Source organism: Fukomys damarensis, unplaced genomic scaffold, assembly GCF_012274545.1.
Source record: "Fukomys damarensis isolate Sample0158 unplaced genomic scaffold, DMR_v1.0_HiC HiC_scaffold_8, whole genome shotgun sequence".
In the NCBI taxonomy this organism is placed as follows: domain Eukaryota; kingdom Metazoa; phylum Chordata; class Mammalia; order Rodentia; family Bathyergidae; genus Fukomys; species Fukomys damarensis.
Window position 1 is genome coordinate 24,310,935 of NW_022900920.1, and position 23,006 is coordinate 24,333,940.

General features: G+C 44.7%; 1 protein-coding gene across 3 annotated transcripts in view; it reads right to left on the bottom strand.

The window, feature by feature from the left end:
- The window catches only part of Acsl5 (acyl-CoA synthetase long chain family member 5), a 45,001-nt gene extending 22,497 nt beyond the window's left edge, over positions 1-22,504 (bottom strand). The window contains exons 1-4 of one of the 3 annotated variants that reach the window (XM_010634618.3): positions 22,317-22,504; positions 20,236-20,500; positions 6,023-6,207; positions 2,823-2,928 (exon numbers count right to left, since the gene is read on the bottom strand). In XM_010634618.3, coding sequence (XP_010632920.1) covers positions 2,823-2,928; positions 6,023-6,178 — 262 coding nt within the window. In that variant the 5' untranslated portion in view covers positions 6,179-6,207; positions 20,236-20,500; positions 22,317-22,504. Of the gene's footprint in view, positions 1-2,822; positions 2,929-6,022; positions 6,208-6,382; positions 6,600-20,235; positions 20,501-22,316 lie in introns of those variants that run through there. The other 2 variants (XM_010634619.3, XM_010634617.3) reach the window with 2 other exon arrangements.
- Positions 22,505-23,006: the final 502 nt, after the last annotated feature.

Genomic DNA, 23,006 nt, shown 5'->3' on the forward strand with positions numbered 1-23,006 from the left:
AAAGACAAGAACACACACATTCATTTACCCTCAAGATTTCTCCCATGTGTTCTGCATTTGACAGTGAGAGAAGGTACATTCTGAACATCTACGCTACTCAGTCTTATTTAAAATTAAAGCAAACCTGGGAACCTCTCCATTCTAGAGCAGTCAGGCCAGCTTTTAAAGCAGAGCTAGGGAAACAGTGGTATAGGCTAAGAAACAATCCAGAATGGCTGAGACGCCTCCACATTGAAGCCAGGGGGAGTCTGCATTATAAATAGAAAAGAAGAAAGAAGGAAATTTTATACAGAGGATCTAGCCAAGTTGCTGAGAAGAATTCAGGTCTTGCCCAAAGAAAGCATTTAGAAGAGGGTTACTAGAAATTCAGCAACAAAAAAGTGAATTTCTCACTGAGTGATGAAAGAAAAACAAAAGAAAACAGGAAAGAGATGGCCATGCTGACTAAAGAGACAGGAAATGTGAATGAGGAGACTGGCCACAGGAAATATTACTACTTTTTTTTTTCCTGTTGAAACAGCTGCATGAAAGTCCCTGAAGTGAAGTCTCACCCTGTGTTGTCTCTTACAGGGTGGCAAGTCCCCATCGCCAGTGGGTCACAGTCACTGCCTCCATGAGTATGACATTAGTCACTAATGGTAGCTGCTGTTTATTGAAGGCCTGCTGTGAGCTTGCTTGGGTCTTCCCAGTATTTTTATCCAGTCTTGTACTAAGAATCCTGAAGGATTGGGCTAAATTCTTCAAGCTCATCCAGTGGGAGGAAGAGTTGATGAATGTGGAATAAATAGATTACATCTTCTTATGACTTCCACACGAATGAAAATGCTAGTAGAGGCCACTGGTCAGGGAACAAGTCCAAAACAATTGGCCCAAAGTAGAGACTATCCAGATCTCATTAAACTCTATCCCCTACTTAGCTTCAACTTGATCAAGTAACAGCCTAGCCGAGTGATGATGAACCTTTTAGAGTTTTCCATGATAATAATCAGCTGGCTGCAGGACACAAGTCATAGGTTCACCACCACTGTCCTAGCCTTTGATTAACATGTTCAACTCAGACCTGGTTTGGGTCTAAGGTGTAGGCATTTCCAAGGAGCCCATCCACTTACAGCCTCCCAGCAAAATAGCTGCACTAAGCAAATTAGGAGTTTAGACTCTGGTGAGCATACTTCCTGAAGCTTTGTATTTTTAACATTTCCTGAAAGTTGTTAGCTCTCACCATCTGGAATTCTGATTTAGCAGAACTAAGGTGGAACCAGGGGGCATATATTTTAAACAATATCATGGTGATTCTTAATATAGATGAACTACTGGCTAGGAGTTAAAAGCATATTGGGGCTGAAGTGTTCAACCACAGGTAAGATTAGAAGTGTCATCTTTCTATCAAAATAGCCAAGCCATTTCTCATGCCTGCTTGCATAAGAAGCCATTCACTTACTTACTTATTTTTGGGGCAAGATCTCACTTTTTTGCCCAGGTTGGCCACCTATTTCAGCCTGAATATCTAGGATCACAGGTATGTGCCACAGCACCCAGTTTCATAAGAAGCCATTTTAACCTTACTACTTTAATTTTAATTTAATATTGAAAAAAATCCAAAAAGCCACATATCACATGTTAAATGAGTTGCTTTTCATTGCAATAGCAACATATAGTCAATGAATAAAACTTATAGGAAATTCTACTATTTTAGCCAATTTCTATCTTAAGTTGGCAGAGAAGCAAAAAAAAAAACATCAATTTTGGTTTGGTTTTTGCTTGATTTTGCATGAAAGTTTAAATGAATGCTAACTTGAACAGAAATACTAAACACTGGCCCCTTTGGGGCCTTGAATAGAAGTTTTCTTTACAATAAATTTTCATTGTCTAAAGGAGTAACTGCTTTTATAAAACACTTAAGAGCTAACATAAAATAGAATAATCATCATACAGACAGACTAGGTTTCAGTATCAGCTCCAATATTTCTAGTTTTGTGACCTTGGAAATGTCCTTGAACCCAAGTCTCCATTTCTTAAATCTAAAAAATGGGGTTGAAAGTAACTAACAACCCTAGAGTTTAAGGACCGTCTAAGGAGATAAAATATGTGCAGTGCCTATTGCCTAGTTAGTACTTGATGGGAATTGCTGCAAAAGTGTCATGGTCATGGTCAACAGGGAGCAGGGAAGGGATGGATGAAAAGCCAGGTGGCAAACCTATAGCTGACAGGAAGTTACCCAAAGGGAAAAAGTATAAAGAGAACTGAAAGGTGCATTTGAAAGGATACTTGGGCACCTAGCATTGTATTCAGTGATAGAAATTACTAAGGCTAGATCTGTTTCAAAGCCCAAAGGGCCAGGAGTATGATACTGGAGTCAAGAACAAGGTAAGAAGTTAGGAGTCCTAGCTCCTTATTGGGCCTCAGATTCTTCATGTGTAAATTCAGGGAAAACATTTGCAAAAAGCATATCCCTAAACAAATGTGGTAACAAGTTAATCAAAATACTTTTCTACATGTGATTGATTGTCTTCTTCACTTTTTAACAATAGGCTGGTAAGGAAATTTCTAGTTGAGTTAGGCGAGGAACAGATGAAGAGCATCAAAGAGGTTTGTACCAGGCTACACAGCTGGAAATGGAAGAAGTAGGTTCCAAACTCATATCTGTCCTACACTGTTTCTAGCATCCAAACTGACACTGTGCAAGTGTCATTTGTGTTTTGTGCACTATAATTCTACTTAAGCCACATCTAAACAGCTGGAGTTCTAGAAGCGACAGGAAGGAGGAAAGTGGGACCGACCCTGCCGCAGGCCCCACACAGGCAAGGCCAGAACACCAAGCTTACCAGACACAGCAAGTCCTCTCTGGAAAATTTCATACATCGTCTTGGCATCTGAGAAGTAATAACGCGTTAGGTCGTTCTTCTGGAAAGCAAATTTCCGTGCTCCTCCCTAAGACACAAACCAAGTTTAGGCCAAGTCTGAGTCAAAACCCTTTACAAATTGACCTGAAGAAACAGAAATGCTGATTCCTTAGGTCACAGTGATACCTTTACTAATCAATCAAATGTTTTGGAAAATATAAGTGTATAAGAAAGACTTTTAAAGAATGGACTTGCACCATCCAGATTGTCACAATTCTGTGTTAGTAGCCACACTGGCATGTATATGTGCATATATGCACAGGGAGAGATTATGTGTGCAGTTTTACATCCTTTAAAAAAAGTATTAAATTTAAACATGTAGTAAATGCATACTAAATGTTCCAGGCTTTGGGAAAATACTGCAGAAAGGATTCAAGACAAAATAGCTACACCTAAGCTCCTCATAAACTAGAGTTTTTGGGCTGCAACTAGGTAAGAAGGGAATGACATCCAGATAAGGTAATGTGTGTGCTGTGCTAAAAAATAAATAAATAAATAAATGCACAATTAGGGAGAGAAGTGAATAAAGAAGAAAGGTCAGAGAAAAAATATATTTTAATAGAGCCTTTAAAATAAGTAAGCATTTATCAAAAACATGTGCTTTGGAAACGGTAGGTGAGAGAAAAAAAGGAAAAATCATCCAGAGTGAAGGAACAGTCTGAACAAAGGCATGAGAGCAAGAAATGACCAACTGAGTCTGTGACAAGCTACAGAAGATAGCATTAGAGAAAGAGAAAGCTTTGAGGGACCCATCTGGAGCTGGAGGATCCAGCCCAAGGGAAGGGTCTTAGTTAGAATGGAAGTTACAGGCATGGCCCAACCCTCTAGAGAAGAATAGGCATCAATTAGATAAGCATTAAAAATATAAATTACTAACCAAGATAAGGACTGTAAAGGTACAGAGTAACACTTGAGGCTGTATCAGGTGATTTGACAGCCTAGAACACTGGGGAAGATTTCCATGAGATTAAGGCAAGATGTCAAAAATAAATTTCTTGTCCAGTGAGGGAGACAGAGTCTTACTATTTACAGATCCAGAGGAGGAAGAGAGAAGAATCAAAGATGATTTAGGCAAATGGTAAGAAGAGACAGCTTTAACTGGAACAGAAAAGGAGAGAGAGAAAAAGGGAAAGGAAGGAGGAGGAGGAGGATGAAGGGGAGGAAGAGGAGCAGCAGCAGCAGCAGCAGCACCACTACCACCACCACAACCACCACCATCAGAAGAGGTGGTGCACACCTATAACCCCAGCACTCTGAGAGGCTGAGACAGGATGATTCCAAGTTGGAGTTCCATCTGGGGGAACTTAACAAAACCTTGTCCCAAAACAAAAATATAAGGTCTGGAAAAGTAGCTCAATGTGAAGGTCCTAAGTTCAATTTGAGGGAGGGAGGGAGGGAGAGAGAGGGAGAGAGAGAGAGAGAGAGAGAGAGAGAGAGAGAGAGAGAGAGAGAGAGAGAGAGAGAGAGGTGGGAGAGGGAAGGGAAGGGAAAGAAGAAGAGGAAGAGAGAGAGGGACAGCAAAAGAGGAGAGAAAGGCAGAGCCAGGTTCCCTAGTCACAGGTACTTGCACAGCTTGCCTACTAGAGCATCACTGAAATCAGAATTAGAAAACTAGGATTAGGTGCCACAGCCTTTAGCTACATTTTCAAGAGGTAGGAATAGAGATATTTGCTCAGCCCTAAAGATTAGAACAAGATTGTCAGACTGTAATCCTGTAATCAATGGGCTGTATCTGGCCTACCATTTGCTTTCACAAATAAAAGTTTTACCGAAACACAGTCATACTCATTTATTGTCTAGTACTTTCACTCTATAATAGCAGCATTAAATATTTGCAAGAGAGGCCATATGGCCTACAAAAACTAAACTACTTACTGCCTGGCTCTTTCAGATTATGTTTGCCAATTACTTGTGCAGAATTTCATAGATATGGAGAAGGAAACCCCAGGATGAAGTAAGGTCAGAACTGAAATGACAAAAGAAGAACTCATGGGGACAGGAAGGCTCTTGATTGAAGAGTGTTATGAAAGGTGCAAGGAGGAGTTTCAAGAAGGAATTCTGAAGTCAGGTGAGGAGGCTGGGGGAGGAGTCAGTGGATTAAGAAAGTAGATTACAAAGGACACAGTGCACATCAGAGAAGATCGACATGGTGAAGGGCAACCTTGAGGAGTTGAAGTTCAGAAGAGGAAGTCAATAAATAGATAATGCCTAAACACCTCTGGTGAGAAAGGGGGAGGACAGGGCAGCCTGAAGCAGCAGGATAGGAAGATAGCAATGAACGTGGAAATGTACAAGCGATTTGGGGAAGCAAGATGTAGACAGCGGAGAGGCCTGGAAGTCAGACGCCTGAGAAGAGGGAAGAAGATTGTACAAAGAATACACGGGGGCATCCTGCAAAGGGACAGGCATTATTTTTTCTCTGACAAGGATATCGGATGAAAATGGATGATGCTATTTATGCAGGGTAAGGAAGAAAAGATGAACAGAAATCACTGAAACTCTCTCGGAGATACAGGAGGGAGAGAACATGCCTGGAGCCTTCAAGAGATACAGGAGGAAGCTGTATCTTACAGGCAGCCAGGGGAATGAGCTCAGCTCAATTCTGAGGAGGGATATTAACTCAAAGGTAGAACTGAACTCAGGGGAATGACTTCTTTCCATTCTCTGACACCAGGTATCTCTCTGAAAACGTTTTCTCATTCCCAAAGTATGGGCTGGCAAAATTTTGCTCTTAACAGCTACATAGTTTAGGTTAGGCTATTTCAGGCTTTGAGAAACATACATAATCCCTTTCCCACCTTTCATTTTTATCCCTTTAAAAAGGTGAAAACTATTCTAGGCTTGCAAGTTGCTTTAAAAACAAAGGTAGGACTGCAGCTTGCCACTACCTGATCTAGATTACTGGCATCCTATGACTCCGCTGTGATTTCATTTCGTTACAAAGGAAAATGTGCTACGAATAGGACTTTCAATCCACAGATTATCTGTGGATCAGTAACCTAAGAGGGCAACCTTCTCTTACTATCCTAGAACCCCTTCCTCTTTATGAGTCATCTCTGGGTTTTGAGCTGTAATTTGTATTCAATAAAGTTGACAAGCTGTAAAGATGACTGGAAAATTACCTCAATCCCCACAGACTGCTTGTCCAGGTCAACAGGCGGTAAGACGGGCTGAGGTCTGTTGATCAACCACAGGAAGATGGCAGCTCCAAAGGTCAAGAGGCAGACCAGGGCCGGGGTCGGAAGTGGGGAAAACAAGAAGTTAAAGATGAAAAGCATCTTTGTGAATAGCGGCAGGAAGCCCAGACCTTTGAGAGAGAGAGAGAGGGAGAGAGGAGTTAGAGGAAGTGGCCACATCTTTTGTCAATAGCTCTGTCGACAGAAACACACACACACACACACACACACACACACACACACACATGCACATCAACCCTTCCAAGAGAGCTGGGCTTTCCTGGCAGAATTTTTTCCACTGTTTACCTTAGCAATGTTTAAAAATAACAGAGCATGCTCTCCACCCCAGCCACTTGATTCTCCTCACACAAGGCAGAAAGAATCAAAGGAAATAAGTTAATTATTTCCTAGCCCATTTTGGAAAAAACCAAAACAAAACAGTGCTGCCCTTCTGCTTTGGGACCACAGAGCCTAGCAGGTCTTCTGGGCTTCTCATAAGCTGGTAGGGTCGACTGCACCACACAGCTTCCCCTGCGCCAGGCACACTGGGAGTCAGGAGAGCACTTCCGGCTGGATTTCCCACGTGTAAACCAAACGGAAGAGGAGACCTCGGCAGAGGTGACGTCACAGGTTTCAGAACTCAGTCATTTGGCACGAAAGATATTTCCTGCAGGCCAGATAGGCCTCGCCCTGTGCTTTCTTTTCTAGACTGTCGGGATCTGTGAGATTAACACTGCGGTGTCCAATGCCCTCCCCTCTAGGGAGAACTGAGGGAGCATTTAACACATGTTAGGATACAGAAAAGGTGCGGGAAAAGTGAGCCCCCAGCATGGGCGCGTGGCGAGCATTGAAGGTTTGGGCCAGGAAAAGACCTCAAGGAACTAAAGCAGTGAAGGCTTCCCACCCCCCTCTTCTTCCACTTTCCAGCCAAGTTCAGCACAAACCTCTCTGACATGGGAACTCACTCTGGGGCAGGTCCTGGGGATGCACCCTTGCTAAAGCCATCTTCCCCCCCCCATCGAGTTTATTGGTACATTTTAGGTATACAGTACAGTTACATTCATCATTGGGATCTTGTACCTTTACATGACAGGTCCTGGTTCTCATTTTTTCCCCTTGTCCCTGCCCTCCCTTCACCCCTCCTCCCTCCCCCTTTCCAAACACTTCATTTCCATTTGTTCATTTCTCATATTTTTCTTTCCCTTATTCCCTTTCCCCTACCCTTCCCACTTTCCCTACACCTTTAGCCCCTTTCTTCCTATTTCACACTGCCCATTATATCATTAGGATCTTATGTATTATTACAAAAGGACAATAACATGACAATAATAAGTCAGTACATATCAGTTATAACCATCAATGTCAATGGCCTCAATTCACCAATCAAGAGAAATAGACTGGTGCTGAAGCCATCTTTCCAACTGTTGTTGCCTCATCACTTTCAGGCTTGGTTAGGGCACTCAGCAGCAAATCGAGCACTGACCGAGCTAGGGTTGGGTGTTTCCATGGCTGTTAATTTAATCTAGATACTGTCTGCCCTGAAGTGGTTATGTCACAGAAGTGAAAACAGAAGTGATAAAGTGACTTGTCCAAGGGTTTTTTTTGTTTGTTTGTTTGTTTTGTTTTTGAGACAGGGCCTCACTATGCAATTCAGACTGGCCTTGAACCATGTAGTATGTAGCCCAGGCTGGCCTCAAACTTGCAGAGATCCTCCAGCCTCAGCCTCCTGAGTGCTGAGATTATAGGCATGAGCCACCATGCCCAGTTCACACACTGTTTCTCTTGTTGTTTCTCTATCTAAATCTACTAAATTACAACTCAATTTTTTCTTAGAAATTTTAATCACAGTGTTCAAGGAGTCTGAATTTGTCTGTAGTTTACAGATGGTAGCAAGTGAAGTTCTGAATTTGCATTCTTCAAAATTGACTGCAATGCTGACAGATGAGTAATATCTCACAGATGAGGCCAAATATTCCTGCTCAAAATCAACAGAGAAAAATGAGGCCAACTATTACTGCTCAAAATCAACAGAGAAAAATAAGCCCAGTAAAAATGATTTATCAGTTCAAGATTACAACTGCCTTAGAGCTTTGGGGAGGATGTCATCAGGAACCTTCTTCATAGGGGAAACGCCCATCACTCTAGCCTAGGAGCAGCTATATAACATAGGAATCTTGTTGTTGTTTGTTTATTTGGTTTTGGTTTTTGTTTGTGTGTGTGTGTGTGTGTGTGTGTGTGTGAGGAGGCAGGGACTGAACTCAGGTCCTTGCGCTTGCCAGCGGCAGAACCACTCAGCTAAATCCCCAGCCCAGCATAGGAATTTTGTGTGGGGGCAGAAACAAATACAAGAAAGCCTGAGTCATTCTTAACATTTTTCCGTCTCTTTATTCGACTTTGGAGTCACTTCTTTCCTTTTTACTGAGGAACACTGAACTTCCAGAGACTGGGATGACACTGCATTCCATATTGCATTGAGGAAAAGAAAACGATGAAACCAAAACAAAAGCAAGATCTCCTAGGTGCTAAGTTATGAACAAGGGTGCTTTCTGGGGACCTGGCAGGATTCTCATCGCTGGGGTGTGCTGAATTCTTGTAGGACGAAGTGGAACTGCTGGAGGCAACGGCGCTCTCTGGCCAGCCATAGGGGACAGAATTTTGAGGCCAGACCCTCCAGCCCCAAGGAAAACCATGGCCTGAGGAGGGGACTCCCGCCCCTCTCAGGCTGGGCACTACCCTGAGCCTGGCAGGACCTTCTCATCTGGGCTCCTTCCCTCTGCCCCCGTCCTCACTTGCATCCTCCTTGGCTATGAAGGGGACAAGCTGTGGCACTGAGGGCCTTTGCCCTTTCCTCCAGATGGCAAAATTACATTTTAATAGGAGGCTGTGGGATTATTTTCAAAGCAGAATCTGCAGATGTGGTTTCAGTGGTGCTGGGGTGGGGGCAGTGCAGGGGGGGTGGACAGCCTGGCAGGTCACCCAGTGGGAGAAAGGGGCTAAGAGTCCTCGACTCCTCCCAAGGGGGCACCCGTTGTCCACACTGCTGACCGTAACCGCACAGTTTCATGGGCCCAGAGCCCCTTGGTGCCCCGATTCCCCCAGCCACACCCCACCCCTGATAGCCTAGAAGACCCGAGAGCATAAAACCTCAATTTTAACCAACAGAAAGTTTTAAGAGACAGAAAATAAGCAAGAACACATCTCCCATTTTGTTCGGGCCGCTGTATGCCCCATTCCTGGCTGCTCCTTCTATTTTTTTGATACTGGTGATCGAACTGGGGACCTTGAGCTTGCAAGGCAGGTGGTGGCACCACTGAGCTAAATTCCTGGCCCTATAATTATTTTTAATTGAGATAAAATTCATATAATAGAATTAACCACTCAGAAAAGGTATATTTTAGCAGTGTTTGCTATATTCATGACCTCTAGTTAGTTCCCAAACATTTGGATTACCTAAAAAAGGCAATTCTGTGCCCACGAAGTAGTCATTTCTCACCCTCTTCCCATAGCTAGAGCCAGCATTAATCTGCTTTCTCTTTCTATGGATTTCCTTATTTTATGTATAAATGGAGTCATATGACTTCATGTGACTTCTTGCGCCTGAATGCTTTTGCTTAGAATGTTATTAGGTTCATCCATGGTAAAGCATGTTTCGGTAGCTTATTCCTTTTTATGGCTGAATACTATTCCATTGCATGGATATACCTCTCTTGCTCTGTCTGGTCATTCATCAGTTGCTGGACATCTGGGTCAGTCTCGCTTTTGGCTATTGTGAGTAACAGTGTTATGAACATTAGTATACCAGTTCTTTGTTTGAATACCTTTATTTCTTGAGAGCATATACCTAGAGGAGGAATTACTGATTTATACATTCATCTTATATTTAACTGCTTGCGGGACCACCAAAGTGCTTTCCACAGGGACTGCCCCATTTTACATGACAAGAATTAGGAAATGAGATCCCAGTTTTTTCATATGCACAAGAAAATGTTATTTTCTGTTTTAAAAATAACCCCATTCTAATGGGCATGAAATGATATCTCTGTGTGAGTTTGTTTTGCATTTCCTGAATGACTGGTGAGGTTGAACAGCTTTTTTATGTGGTTGTTGGTCGTATTTCTTCTTTAAGCAAATGTCTGCTCAAGTTCTTTGCCTTCTAAAAATTGGGTTGTTTGTCTTTTGGTTGTCGATTTGTGACAGTGCCGTCTATACCTTGAATGAGACCCTTGTCAGCTACCTGCCTGCAATACTTTCTGCCACAATGTAGGTTCTCTCTTTCCTCTCTCGACAGGGTCCTTTTTAATCCGCACTACACCTGCGCACCTTTGACTCTGTTTATGTTGGCACTAGAGAGGATTCGCAACCATTTCGTGTGACTCGCTCACTGTTTCAATGGCGGGGAAGAAGATCTCAAGAGAAGGTGTGACCCTTCTCACAAGGTGGCTGAATAGGGAAGCCCCGGCTGCCACTCTGACCTTTAGAATCTCTGACCACTTCCCAGTGTGTTTAAAGAAACCAGGGGAAATTCCATCATCCTTTTCATCTTGAGTCAAGGGTGACTCCAGTTACAGTTCGGGTTCAGTCACCTCACAGTCACCCCGGTTGGTGTCGCAGCAGCTCCTCTTCCCTTCAACGCTCCTTTTCATTGAGGAAAAAACAGGGACAGGAAAAATGCAATAGTGGAGAAGACAAGAGCGAAGAGCCCTGCTGTACTGTGTCCAAGTCCCTGTTCCTGTCATCTGCACATGGCCTAGGCCAAGCCAGTCACAGTGCATGTTAGGGTGTCCCACGTGGAAAGCTCCCTGCTTTGTTTGTTTGCTTGGTACCAGGGATCGAACTCGGTCCTTGTCCTTGCAAGGCAGGTGGCGGAACCACTGAACTAAATCCCTGGCCCTCCCTCTGCTTTTTGACACAGTGATAAGGACGCATCTCTCCCCCATACCCCAGAATGTTCATTTGTTAGGCACTCTCCTCCCACGCAGCGTGAGTGGCCATAGGCAAAGTGACTCGTTTCCTGGCTCCCACTATTTTACTTGCAAACTAGCTGAAGGACACCTTCTGCCTTCACACCTCCTTGCAAGCCTCCTGGACCACTCTTGTCCAGGGTGTGACCAGCCCTTATTCAGCTTTGAATTTTACTCCTTTCTGAAGTGGGGGCAGTATTTCTTAAGTCTCATTTTCTTGGAATAAAGTCTCTAAAATACCCCTTCTGCTGTACTATTCAAGTTTTTGGCTAACTCCATATTTTGCTGTACATCTTTCAAGCTACCTTTGCAGGCTAAAGAATATTTTCCCTTGATAGTCCATTCTTTTTGTTTGTTTTGTTTTTTGAGACAGGGTCTCACTATGTAGTTGAGACTGACCTGGAACTCACTGTGTAGCCCAGGCTGGTCTCAAACTCACAGCGATCCTCCTACCTCAGCCTCCTGAATGCTGGGATTACAGGCGTGCACCACCATGCCCGGCGATAGTCCCTTTCTTTTAAAAGATTGTAAGTTTGTACAAGGACCTGTGTTTGATCCCTAGCACTACAACAACAGCAACAACAAGAAATAACAAGTCTTTAAGTCCATTACAGCCTCAGAGCCTGTGTACTGCCCTTTTCTTTTGCTTGGAGCACTGTTCCCCAGATCTAATAGGGTCATGTGTTACTTACAGATCAGGCATCACCCTAAAATATCACCTCTTCAGAAGTGGTGGCTCTCTGGTCACCCCATATAATGTTCCCCTTTGCTCCCTCATCTCTGTTGTGGACATAACTTTCTCTTCTCCACGAAATCATTCTCTGTCTGAAATAGTCCTGGCCCCTTATGATCCCCACTGACGCTGCCGGGTGGGTGTTCTAACTGGGACAGGGATTTTTGTTTTGTATACATGGCTGCACCACCCATGGTATGTAGCAAACTTCTCATGAGTGGTTGGTGAAGAAATGAACAGTGCTGTAGGTTACAATTTTCTGTTGAAAATGCTCTCAGTTAACCTATTTTCTCTCACCCACAGACTGCAAAATCCTAGACTATCAAAAGCCTGAGATGTGTTATGTTCATGCACCAACCCCACACAAGGAAAGTAAACATTAAGTATTGTAAGCATATACAAAAAAAGAAAAGGAAAAAAATGAAGAGGATAAAGAGATGAATGAAGGGGGCAGGGAGGTAAGGAAAATGGGATGAAAACAAGGAATTAAGAGTATTACATACATGATCAACTCCCCTCAAGGAATGTAAACATTATGTGCTACAAACACATACTAATGAAAAAGAGTCTCTCTGGCCAACATTATATACTACAAACACATACTAATGAAAAAGAGGCTCTCTTGCCAATCTTGAGATAGGTCCTTCCAAGTTAATATTTTGGTAAGGTAATTAACTGGGGGTGAATCGTACCTGGAGAAAAAAGGGCATTTCTAATAAATATCAGGACAAGTCTCTTCCTCCACTGTTGGAGAAATCAGAATAAAGTTATCTGCGTGCTTAAAAGGACAGAAACTCTAGCCAAGAAATAAATCATCCTGTTACTCTGGGTTTCCAGAATTCTAAAGACAATAAGGCAACTTGTCTTTGCTTTTAGGACTGAGGAATTGATTACTTTATGAGCAACAGTGATATATAAATTATGGTTAAGAGCTTTAAAAAAATCTGCCTTCTGGAAAGCAGCACAGATTCATTTGGATTTAATTGGTTTCTCTCTTCTCTTGCAAGTATGGGCTTATCCTATGGTGGCAGAAATCTCATTAAAAGGAAGATCAGAGTCCTCAGGTTCTCACACCCAGTTAACATACTCTTCTACACTGTGAAGGACTTACATGCGTATGTCACAAGTCTTTACAACTCCCTACTCCAGAGGGGCTGACATCTTACTTAGGAGGCTGTGTGTGAAAATTTTGCTCACTGGACTGGGCTTTGCACTTGTAAGACTTCATTGTTACTTTCCTAAGGCTGCCAGTTCAGTCCTGACACACAAAATTTTTAAATTATAAATTTTACACATTTATTCTTATGTATTCTATTTTGTTTTGTTTTGGTTAGTGCCAGGGATCGAACTCAGGACCTTGCACTTGCAAGGCAGGCAGTAGAACCACTGAGCTAAATCCTCGGCATGTATACTAATTTGAATAGCACTTTTCCCCATGATTTTAAAAAATGCATGAGAGAAAAATACTTATACCATTGATATGGAAAGACTCAAACTGGACCTAATACCTAAAATCTAGCAATGAAGATCAGGGCAAGTTTGACAGCACAAGAATATTTAAAAATACTGGCCTTGCAGAAGGGATACCGGACACAAAATCTACAGATAAAGAGGAAAAAGTATAAAATATCCCAGATAAGCAAAGAGCTAATTTCATCATTAAGGAACGCTTAAATATCAATTTAAAAAAAGATACAATGCGGTAAAATAAAAGCAGGGAGTAAGATCAGAAAGTTTACAGAAAATTGGTTCCTTAAAATTAAGGAAAGGTATCCAACTTCTTCTCTCTCTCTCTCTCTCTCTTTTTTTTCAGTGTTTAGAACTGCAAATTTAACCAAAATGCCTTTCTTCTACTTATTAGGTTAGCAAAGACAAAACAAGGCAGCGTACAGGGTTAATTGTGGAAAAGGAAATGCATGTACATTCTCAGATATGGGCCCATTACCTCCTTCCACAATTTAAAATGTGGTACGGCCAGACACCTTTTGATTCTACCATGACTTTACCCCATGGGAAGCCCTCAGCTCAGTAAAGTGCCTCATGGGGGATCATAATGTACGGATTAAGCATTTGGTCCCTTGAGTCAGTCTACCTGGGCTCAAGCCCTGCTTGGCATCCTCTCTGTAACCTCTGCCTCTATCCAACGGCAACAGTAACATCTCCCATGGTAAGGCTGTCCCTCTGATTTAGGAGGAAATGCACTTGTGAAGTGCTTACAGCCATATCTGCTACCTCCTCTCAAACCTGAGCAAAAGCCCAAGCGGGTCTTCCCTGAAAGGCATAACCCAGTAAATTACAGCACTCGTGCAGAATGGAATTCTCAGCAGGTAACAGCTCCACGACCCACTGCCAAGTGGAGAGAAGACCGTGCGGACAGGAGCGCACAGTATGATCCCAGCTGTGATGAGTCTATATGCATTTGCGTCGCTGAAAGGATAACCCGCACAGGAAAAGGCAGATGGAGGAGAAGTTGGGAATGGATTTACCAGAAAGTCTTGGGTACTCAATCACCCAGTCAAAAGATACTGAGGGCCTGGCTCCGTAGAGGGCATCCTTCCTCGTGCTGAAGATACAGTGGTGAAAATCCTGCCCCTGTGAGAATTTTTTTTTTCTGTTGGGGAGTCTGACAACAAGCCTGAACAATGACTGCATTATTATAAAGTGGAACCAAAACAACAACAATAGCAAAAATAGGCAAAGAAAGGGAGCTGGGGCACAACAGGGAAGTGAGTTTTAATCGGAGAAGCCAGAGCTGGTCTCGGTGGGAAAGTAATGCTGCTGTGCACTGTTTAATCTGAAATATGTACTTTGTTTTGTTCACTGAACAATAACAAGCACATCTCCATATCATCTCACCTCTGGCTCGGGCAGCTGTCCTTAAAGATTCAGCTGCCTAGGCGAGTGCATTTCATGTGGATACACCTAGGAATCGGCCCTAGATTTGTTTCCAGCAACCTTGTCTAAACCACGAAACCCACTTCCCATACACAGCCCTGTGCTCATGCTGCTGCATACAGTGGAAGGCACGGCAAGCGGAGAGCATTCCAGCCTGAGGAGTGGTTCTGGGGGCAGAAAACGGTTTCATTCATTTCTCCTGCAGATAAGAAACCAGAGCAGAAGTCAGGTCTGAGTGTCAGGGGGCCCTGAATATGCATCTTTTAACTTTTACTTAGCTTAGAGGGGAGGCTGGCACAGGATCCTGACCTGTGACACTCGTTACCTCCCAGCCACTCACCGGGCTGGGCGTTCAGGCCACTGCCTCCCACTAGCCACGTGATCAGCCACAGCTCCTCTTCACCCTGGGCCTGGCTCCCAGTGTTCTGTGAAGCACACACAGGGGGAAGTCCCCAGGCAGAGGGAAAGGGCCACCCGCATTTTCCTCAATTTTCCTCTTGCCTGGCAAAACAGGGAGCCTGTGCTACCCAAAGGAGCTGTATAAAATTCAGTCTGGCTGTTTAAAAAATTAAAGGATGAGGAGAAGCTCTCTGTCCAGCCCTGGAACATTAATTTGTAAGACAGCTGGCGGGAGCATACATCCATTTGGAGGAATAGCCCCTGGTGACGTCTTGCTGCTGCAGAACCAGAGCTCAGGAGGCTTATGAGACATGGGGTATGATGCTCTTTCCTTGGGTTTGTGGCTCAGGGAGCCTTCCTGTGACTCAGCGTCATCTCTGGGACAACAAACCTCCCTGTGCTGTCACACTCACTCCTGCCCAGAGGACGTCCTAGCTTCGGAATTCTAGCACACCCAGCATGGACCGGAGATACAGTGGGAACACACCATGGCTCGTTTTGCTGGCCACTGCCACAAGTTTGGAGAGAGGCAACAAGGGAGGGGAGTATGTTAAAAGACCTCGTTGCAGAATTCAGTCTCATAAGAAATGCAGCATGCTCTTGTACAGGGACAGAGTCAGCCAAATCTTCCTTGGGAACTACAGCCTGTGGGGGGGGGATGCAACACTAGGCAGCCTCAAGGTTCAAGGTTCAAGTTCAAGATTCACTCATCATGAATGCACTTGTGCTTGCACACACTTACTGTGCACCAGGCAGGATGCTGGAGGGGAGAGAGCGTACTCGTCTGGGAGAGAATAAAGTCAATTCCTGGGCAGTTCTACTTCCAGACAAGCGTTCCGTGGAATGCACCACAGCTTTGGTGTCCCCTGGTAGACTAGAGAGGAATGTGTGTGGCAAGAGATATGTTTATCCTCCACACTCTTAATTAACTTTCAATAAGGCAAAGATCTTGGACTTGTGTCTAGTGCTGTTATGTGCTGAGGGATAGGCAGAATTCATAGTCCTGATCTCTGGGGACTTCTGTGTCTTTCTAACACGAAGAGCACAGAATTGTTAGTGTGTGGAATGAGCTCATGAATTTGAAAGAGGTGGCCAGTGTACACTGGAGTGGATCAAGATGCCTACATGGAACACGAGCTTTAACACTGGTGTTGCTATTCCAGGGGAAATCAAAGGTGATGATCATGCCAATGAAGCCTACAGCTAGTAAGACCCCAACTCTTATTCCAGATCTCTCTCTCTCTCTCTTTCATCTCTCCCTTCTTTCCTCCCTCTCCTTGGTTTTTTGAGGAAGGGTCTTGCTATGTAATCTAGGCTGGACTTGAACTCATAGAGATTCTCCTGCCTCAGCCTCCCAAGTGCTGGGACTATAGGCATGCATCACTGTACTGGCCTTCCAGACCTCTTGAATCAGGCTACAGGAGCTCAAACCCTGCTTGGCCATCAGCACCAAACTATCTTTCTCAACTTGTATCTCTTGTCACTTATCTGCCTTCTTCATGGACAGACCAGGCCTCATGTTAAATTGGATGAACCTAAGAGGAAGGGAAGAGGAGAAACGTTTGGATGTGGCTAGAGGCACACATGAGAAAAAGGGAGATGGAGAAGAGATATTTCCAGTGCAGGGAGGGTCCATCTTGAATTGAAAGAAAAAAAAAAAAAGATGAAGCCTCTAGGAAGTGTAAAAATGACAGCGTCCAGGGCCTTGTGTCATCACTGTACTAACTGGAGTCAATTTGGGTCTTAAACATGAAGACACTGGGGACGGGGAGGAGATGCTTTGGCCAACTGACCTGAGTGGTCTTTAATAGGCTACGCTTGTTAACTCAATATCGAGGACGTCTTACCTCGACCTGCTAGGACAGACGTGAACCTACCCCTGGGGTGACAAACCCCACTGGCGCTCAGGTTGATTCAGCTGACTTTTATCTACCACTGTGTTTCCACAATCTCAGTCCAGTGGCCCCACCCTGAGTGAAGCCTTGTCCAGGTAAATAGCCTCAGCTGATCAAGTAAAACCATGAGAAAACCAAGGTAAGGAGAATCAGTACCACAAGTCTGCCGGGTTTGATAAGAGGGTCTGTAAAAAGATAGGCAGAACAAAGTGCTAGGTCTCCACTGACGCTGCCAGGATAAAGACCAGGTGACCCAAGAGCTTGTGAAAGAGGCCTTTCTGCCTCAGTTCTTTGCAGAGTCAGCCCTCGTGCTACCTGGGCTTGGACCAATAGTCAAGAGTCACCAGACTCAAAGAACAAGCAGCCAGATTTATTGCCAATTTTCACAGGCAAACTTTCAAGATTATCGCTTCTCCAGATGGCAGGGCAGCAGCTCCACCATGTACCAGCCAGGTGGCCCTGAGGACAATTACTGAATGACATTGAGCATCAGTTCCCCTTAACTGCGTGCTGAAGGGATTGTGTGAGTGAGTGTGTGTGTGTGTGTGTGAGTGAGTGTGTGTGTGTGTGTGTGTATCTGGTATACTATTTGGTACAGAGAGTCCTCAGTAAAGAGGAACTCTCTCTTCCTTCTATTAGCATCAGATGCTCTGTTACAAAAGAAGAGATGATCATAGTCTTTGTTCCACCGACATGCAAGGATCTTAACAACTCCTTGTTTCTATTTATAGCACTGCTAGTCAGAGGAGACATGGTCTTATCTAGACCCAGCCCTTCTTCCCTTCCCAGCATCCTCCTGCAAACCACTCACGCCCCACTGCTCTTAGAATAGAATGACTGAGGGAGGCAGAAAGACCAGCTCTAACAGAAGAGAGATCCCATAGCTGGGTAACTGCAGTACATGGGTTCTATAATCTTTCAATCTCCAAAACCTCATGTATTGATTCAGTCACTAGGATTTGAGAACCTAGGAAGTGTCAGGCCCTGTACAAGGGAAAGAACTCATTTCTGACCTCAGGATTTGAGGTCTTCAAGGACAGAAATATCTCAGCTTATTTACAGAGCCAAGGGGGTGATAACCATGATGGCTAAGCTTGCAGTTGCTAGAGTGGGCTAACTTTGCAGGGCTCTGACAGACTCAGGAGTCACCTCTGGATGCAGCCAACAAGTGTCAGGTATTTGCAAGCTACCCATGTGAGACAGACAGAGCAGGAACTGCACTCTTGGTTTCTAAAATAAATAGCCAAATCCTGATTTGGAACACACCTGCCTAGAGGTGAGAGGATATTTTTTTTAAGGTCTAATTCACACAGCAAAAACTTATCATTTCAAAGTGTTCTAAGAATTTAGTACATTCATACAATCATGCAACCACCACTTTTACCTACTTCTAAAACATTTCCATTACCCTCAAAGGAAGCTCTCTACCATGAAGCAGTGAGCCTCTACGCCTCTCTCTCCCAACCCCTGACTAATACCAATCTATATTCCGTCTGTATGGAGTTGAGATGGAGAGATTTTCAAAAGGCAGATTTCTTCTACTTCCTAATTATCTGGCCCATGTACTAAACTAGATTCATCAGAAACTGAGGCAGAGATCACTTTCAGAATTACAAGAACCAGAGTTTAACTTCCAGGTACAATCTAATCCTAGAGTGTTTAGTGTCTTTATTGCTAAGCCTCACTTTTCTTGTGTACGAAATAAAGTATCTTCTTCACAGGACTGTTGAATGTCAAAACGCAACATCTCCATAAAACACAGAGCACAGCGCAGCTTTATAGAAAATGCTCATGGAATAGTAGTTCTAATATTTGGGTTCTAAAACATTTTTCAACCTGAAACAAATGTTATAAACATGTGAATTCAGTACCTGCTGTCCAGACCATCATACAGGAAAATCTTTCTTTACGAATTTAAATTTTCTTGGAAATCTGAAGGAAGGGCACCCCCGTATGTGAGTGGAGGAAGGAGGGTTTCTTAGGGTCACAGCGACAGCAGTTTCAGTCCCAGTGCGACAGCTTGCTCGCTTCGTGACCCTGGGGGGTGTTGCTTTCCTTCTCTGAGCCGAGTTACTTTCTCAACCATAAAATGACATAATCACCTACCTCAAAAGATTGTCTTGATGAAATAAACAAGAGAACTTAGAATGTGCTGGTAGTTTACTGGCTTCATCTTCCCTCTTTCTATTCCCTCCCCCCCCTTCCTTGACCTTCACAGAATGTACAGGATGTAGGTATGAAATGGTACACCACTATTGCTGCAGGCGACTTTGTCCTAAAGAGCTTTAACATAGCCTGGGAGAGGAGATGCCTTTAGGTCAGAACCTAGCCAGAATCTTGGTTGAAATATTCCCTTTGGTCTGGCGGTATTTTTCTTTTTTAACTTAAATTTAGATGTGTTTGTCCGCGGTACGCCTGCCCTGAATCTTGCTAAGCACCCAGTTCACCAGCATCTCAGTGCCTACCGTCTAGTTTATCAATATCACCTGCTTGTCCCATAGTCACTTGCGTTTAGGATTCTTGCTTTGCTTTCCTTTTATTGTGTCAAACACACAGTGACGCCCTCAACATTTTAGTCCATGCCTCTCCCACGATGTATTCTATTTTCACCTCAAATACCTCTCACTTGGAGGACGCTTCCACGGAGTGAGTCCATGCCAGGACGAGGAAGGAGAGACCAAGCTGTAGTGATCATTCCACTTTTATCCTTGAAACTAAGTCAGTCGTTCATTTTATTTTATTACTTTTTGAGACTGCTCTGTTACAGAGCTGCAGCTTCATTCTTACTTTTCAGACCACACCACCAAAAACCGGTGGCTGTCCACAGAAAGTACCTCTCCCAGGGTTCACCCCTGAAGGTCCTACCCCTTCCACTGGTCTCTTCCACCTCCTCACTCTCGTCCTCCAGCACTTATAAGAGGGAGTCAATGTTGAATGAAAACAGAGGTGAACCCTGAGCCTGCCACAGAGGAGGCGGCCACGTGCTTAGCGTCCCCCCCACGCCCCATGGCCCCGCCAGAGGTCCGTGCTGTAGCTAAACTTCTAAGAGAGGCGGGGGAAGAACCCATTCATGCCCACATGCCTCCTTCCCTCATCCCTCAGGAGGGGCTCAAAGGTGGCTTTTGGAGCCCTGGGAGAGAAGAGGGTGTGATATACCAGCAGGACACAGCAAGTTCTAGTCTCTAGTCTCCCAAGATGCTGGAATTGGGGGCAGGATGCTTCTATACCTGCTCACAAGACCTCTGGCTGAATATCACCCCCTAGATGTTTCCTTACCCTGAGAGGGGCCGAGGGCCTTGACGTTTCCAGTAAATGGGGCTTCCTGGCTCCACGCTGTTCCTGACACACAAGTCCCGGTCCCTCTCTCCTCACCCCTGGCTTCTCCAGGGACGGGGTGGCTTCAGAGTGTCCATGCAGGCAGCCAGCCAGTCTCAGAGGTCTCCACTTAAGCCCTGCTCTGAGCTGTCCGGAGTCAGGCCATGCCTGGGCTTTCTAACGTGCTTGTGCTCCGGGACTTCACTTCCTGGTTTTTCTTTCACAACTGAAAGTGGAAGTATTTTGACCATGAGGAGAGAAGCTGCCCAAGCACCCCTGGCTCCTCTTCAAAGCCTTTAACCCCAGACCCTCAGGGCTGAAAACAAAAGCCAGCTTGCCTCAGTATAAGCCACCTTGTCCTCCTTTATCTGACTAGCTGCAAATCAAGATGTGAAAAACCAAACCCAGCATCAGTACCTCTCAGACCACTAGTGTCACAGAAGTGGAGGTGATGCCTTCCCTGCTAGGTTCACAGCACAGGAAGGTCCAGCTAGAGGGGCCTCTTCGCTCATATTCATCCCGGGAATATGTCATCCATTCTCTTCCCCGGGGGAACTCCTCTCTCACGTCTCCTGAACTGCCTGCCTCAGTCCCCGAAGCCAACAAAATAAACAACCAAGTCCAGAGCGGCAGTGGCAGGGATCCATTCAATTGATATGGTTCATTTTCTGCTGACACACCAGCTGGGCTCTGGGCTCGGCCTCTCCCACCTCCTTCCTTATTAGGACTCTCTCTCTCTCCTCTCTCTCTCTCTCTCTCTCTCTCTCTCACACACACACACACACACACACACACACACCCACACGCACTCTTTCTCTGGTATACCCAGGATCTCCAGTGGTTTTATTTTATTTACCTAAGGCCTGTAAGAGACCCTGGGGATGCAGCTCTCAGACTTAAAGGCAGAAATAACTAACGAGTTCTCCTGCCCCCTTCCCACCTCCAACCCCACCTGTAAGCTCGCAGACAACTGAGGAATTACGCAGCACTTTCTCCCACCTTGATCCTTCCAAGAAGGCTCATAGGAGTTCACTAGAGCTAAGTTAGGGTTTTTTCTTTCTGTAGAGGGCAGGTCCTCAGGGCGTCCAGCTGAAAAGGTCAGGATGAGGTGCCACAACCTTGGAGAATGCGCCCTGGCTGACCTCGGTCTCCAGGGAGCCCCCTTTAGGTGTGGGAGAAAGAGGAGGGAGAGCCTGATGTAATTCCATCAGCGGGGTCCTCTCACGGCTGGAGGAATCCCCGGCTTTGCTCAGTGTCTATCGCAACCTCGGCTTATCAGAAGTCCCCCCACCCCCAAATTGCAGTGGACCCATGGCAGAATAGATGTCACGGCTGGCTCTTTCTAACCCTGCGGGCTTTCTCTGGAGACTGGCAGCCTTTGTTAAGCAGAGATAAAGGTTTAAAGCAAAGAGAGGAGCACTGTTTTTATTTTAAATTGATCTCCTCCACAACTGAATGCTCGTGTTCAGAAAGGTCTGGGTCATTCTTGAGTCTCCTCAGAAGCACATCCTTAGCCAATCCTACAGGAGTGACACTCTGGATTTCTGAGAATGAGATGGTTTTAACAACATGCAAGAATTCTGCATTATGGAACAGACTGCGGAGAAGACTGATCAGGGATCACACTAGCCATACCGTCTCCGGGCTATGTAGTCCAGGCTGTGCTGTTTGACAGCCCGGAGACAAACTACTCATGGCCCTTCTAACCCGACTGGGACAGAAATTTCAGAATGAAACCTTTAAAGGTTTTGAGTCTGTTCTGTGCATTTGGTAGCATTAACATTCTCTTCCGACTTCTTCTCTTATTAGCACCCAGACAGCTCTTTTCCTCTTTCCAACTGATTGTTCTTTGCTTCTGTATGAGTTAGAAGAGTTTTGACAACGTACAAGTTAGCCACTACTTGATCAAATCTAATTTCACACTATAAAAGAGCCTTTAGCTGAATACAGATGCGCATCCCACCTTCTCCTCCAACACCACCCCATCTGCATTTTCTGAGAGATGTATGAAATACAGCTCAGTTTGAATTATTGTAGCTTACCTTGTAGGAATACCGATCAGGATCTGACCAGGGTCCTGGGTATAGGAACGCTCCTCACACGAGTGGCTATACTGACTCAGTACCACGTTCAGTCACTCCTGCCTTTTCCACAACTCCTGGGACTGGGCCACACCTTCAAGCACTGTGTCCAGACCTGAGGGTGCTCAGCAAGCTCCTCTAGAAACTTTGAACCTGTTGCAATCGAGGTCCAAAGGTAAAAGTTACCTGTTCAAACACTCATAATAACCTCTGACAGAAGTGCAGAATTTGGCAGAAGGTTAAAATAAGAAATTGTTGTGCAATGGACTTAAGGAAAAAAAAACAGCCTTCAGCTCTGAAAGCTAACATTTAACAAGACAAAACTTTTATAAAGCTCAGACTTCAGGACATGGAGAGGGTTTGGAAGGGCTTTGCATCTACTTTTTAGGTGCAATCTTTAAGCTTGAGATAGGTCTAGAAAAGAGGAGGAAAAGAAGTACTCCATGAATTGAGAGTGAATAGAAGCCACTCTCACTGGCTCCAGCTAACTTCAAGATTTGGGTCCAGCAGAGGTCTCCACTGGGGAACAGCTTTCCAGGAGGGCCCCTGTCCCCTCCAGGATAAAACCATCTCCTGGACAACCATGTGGTCTTTATCAGACTGAAGTCTAGAGTGTGGAGGAGAGACAGCCTCTGTGTGCTTGGCTGGGAG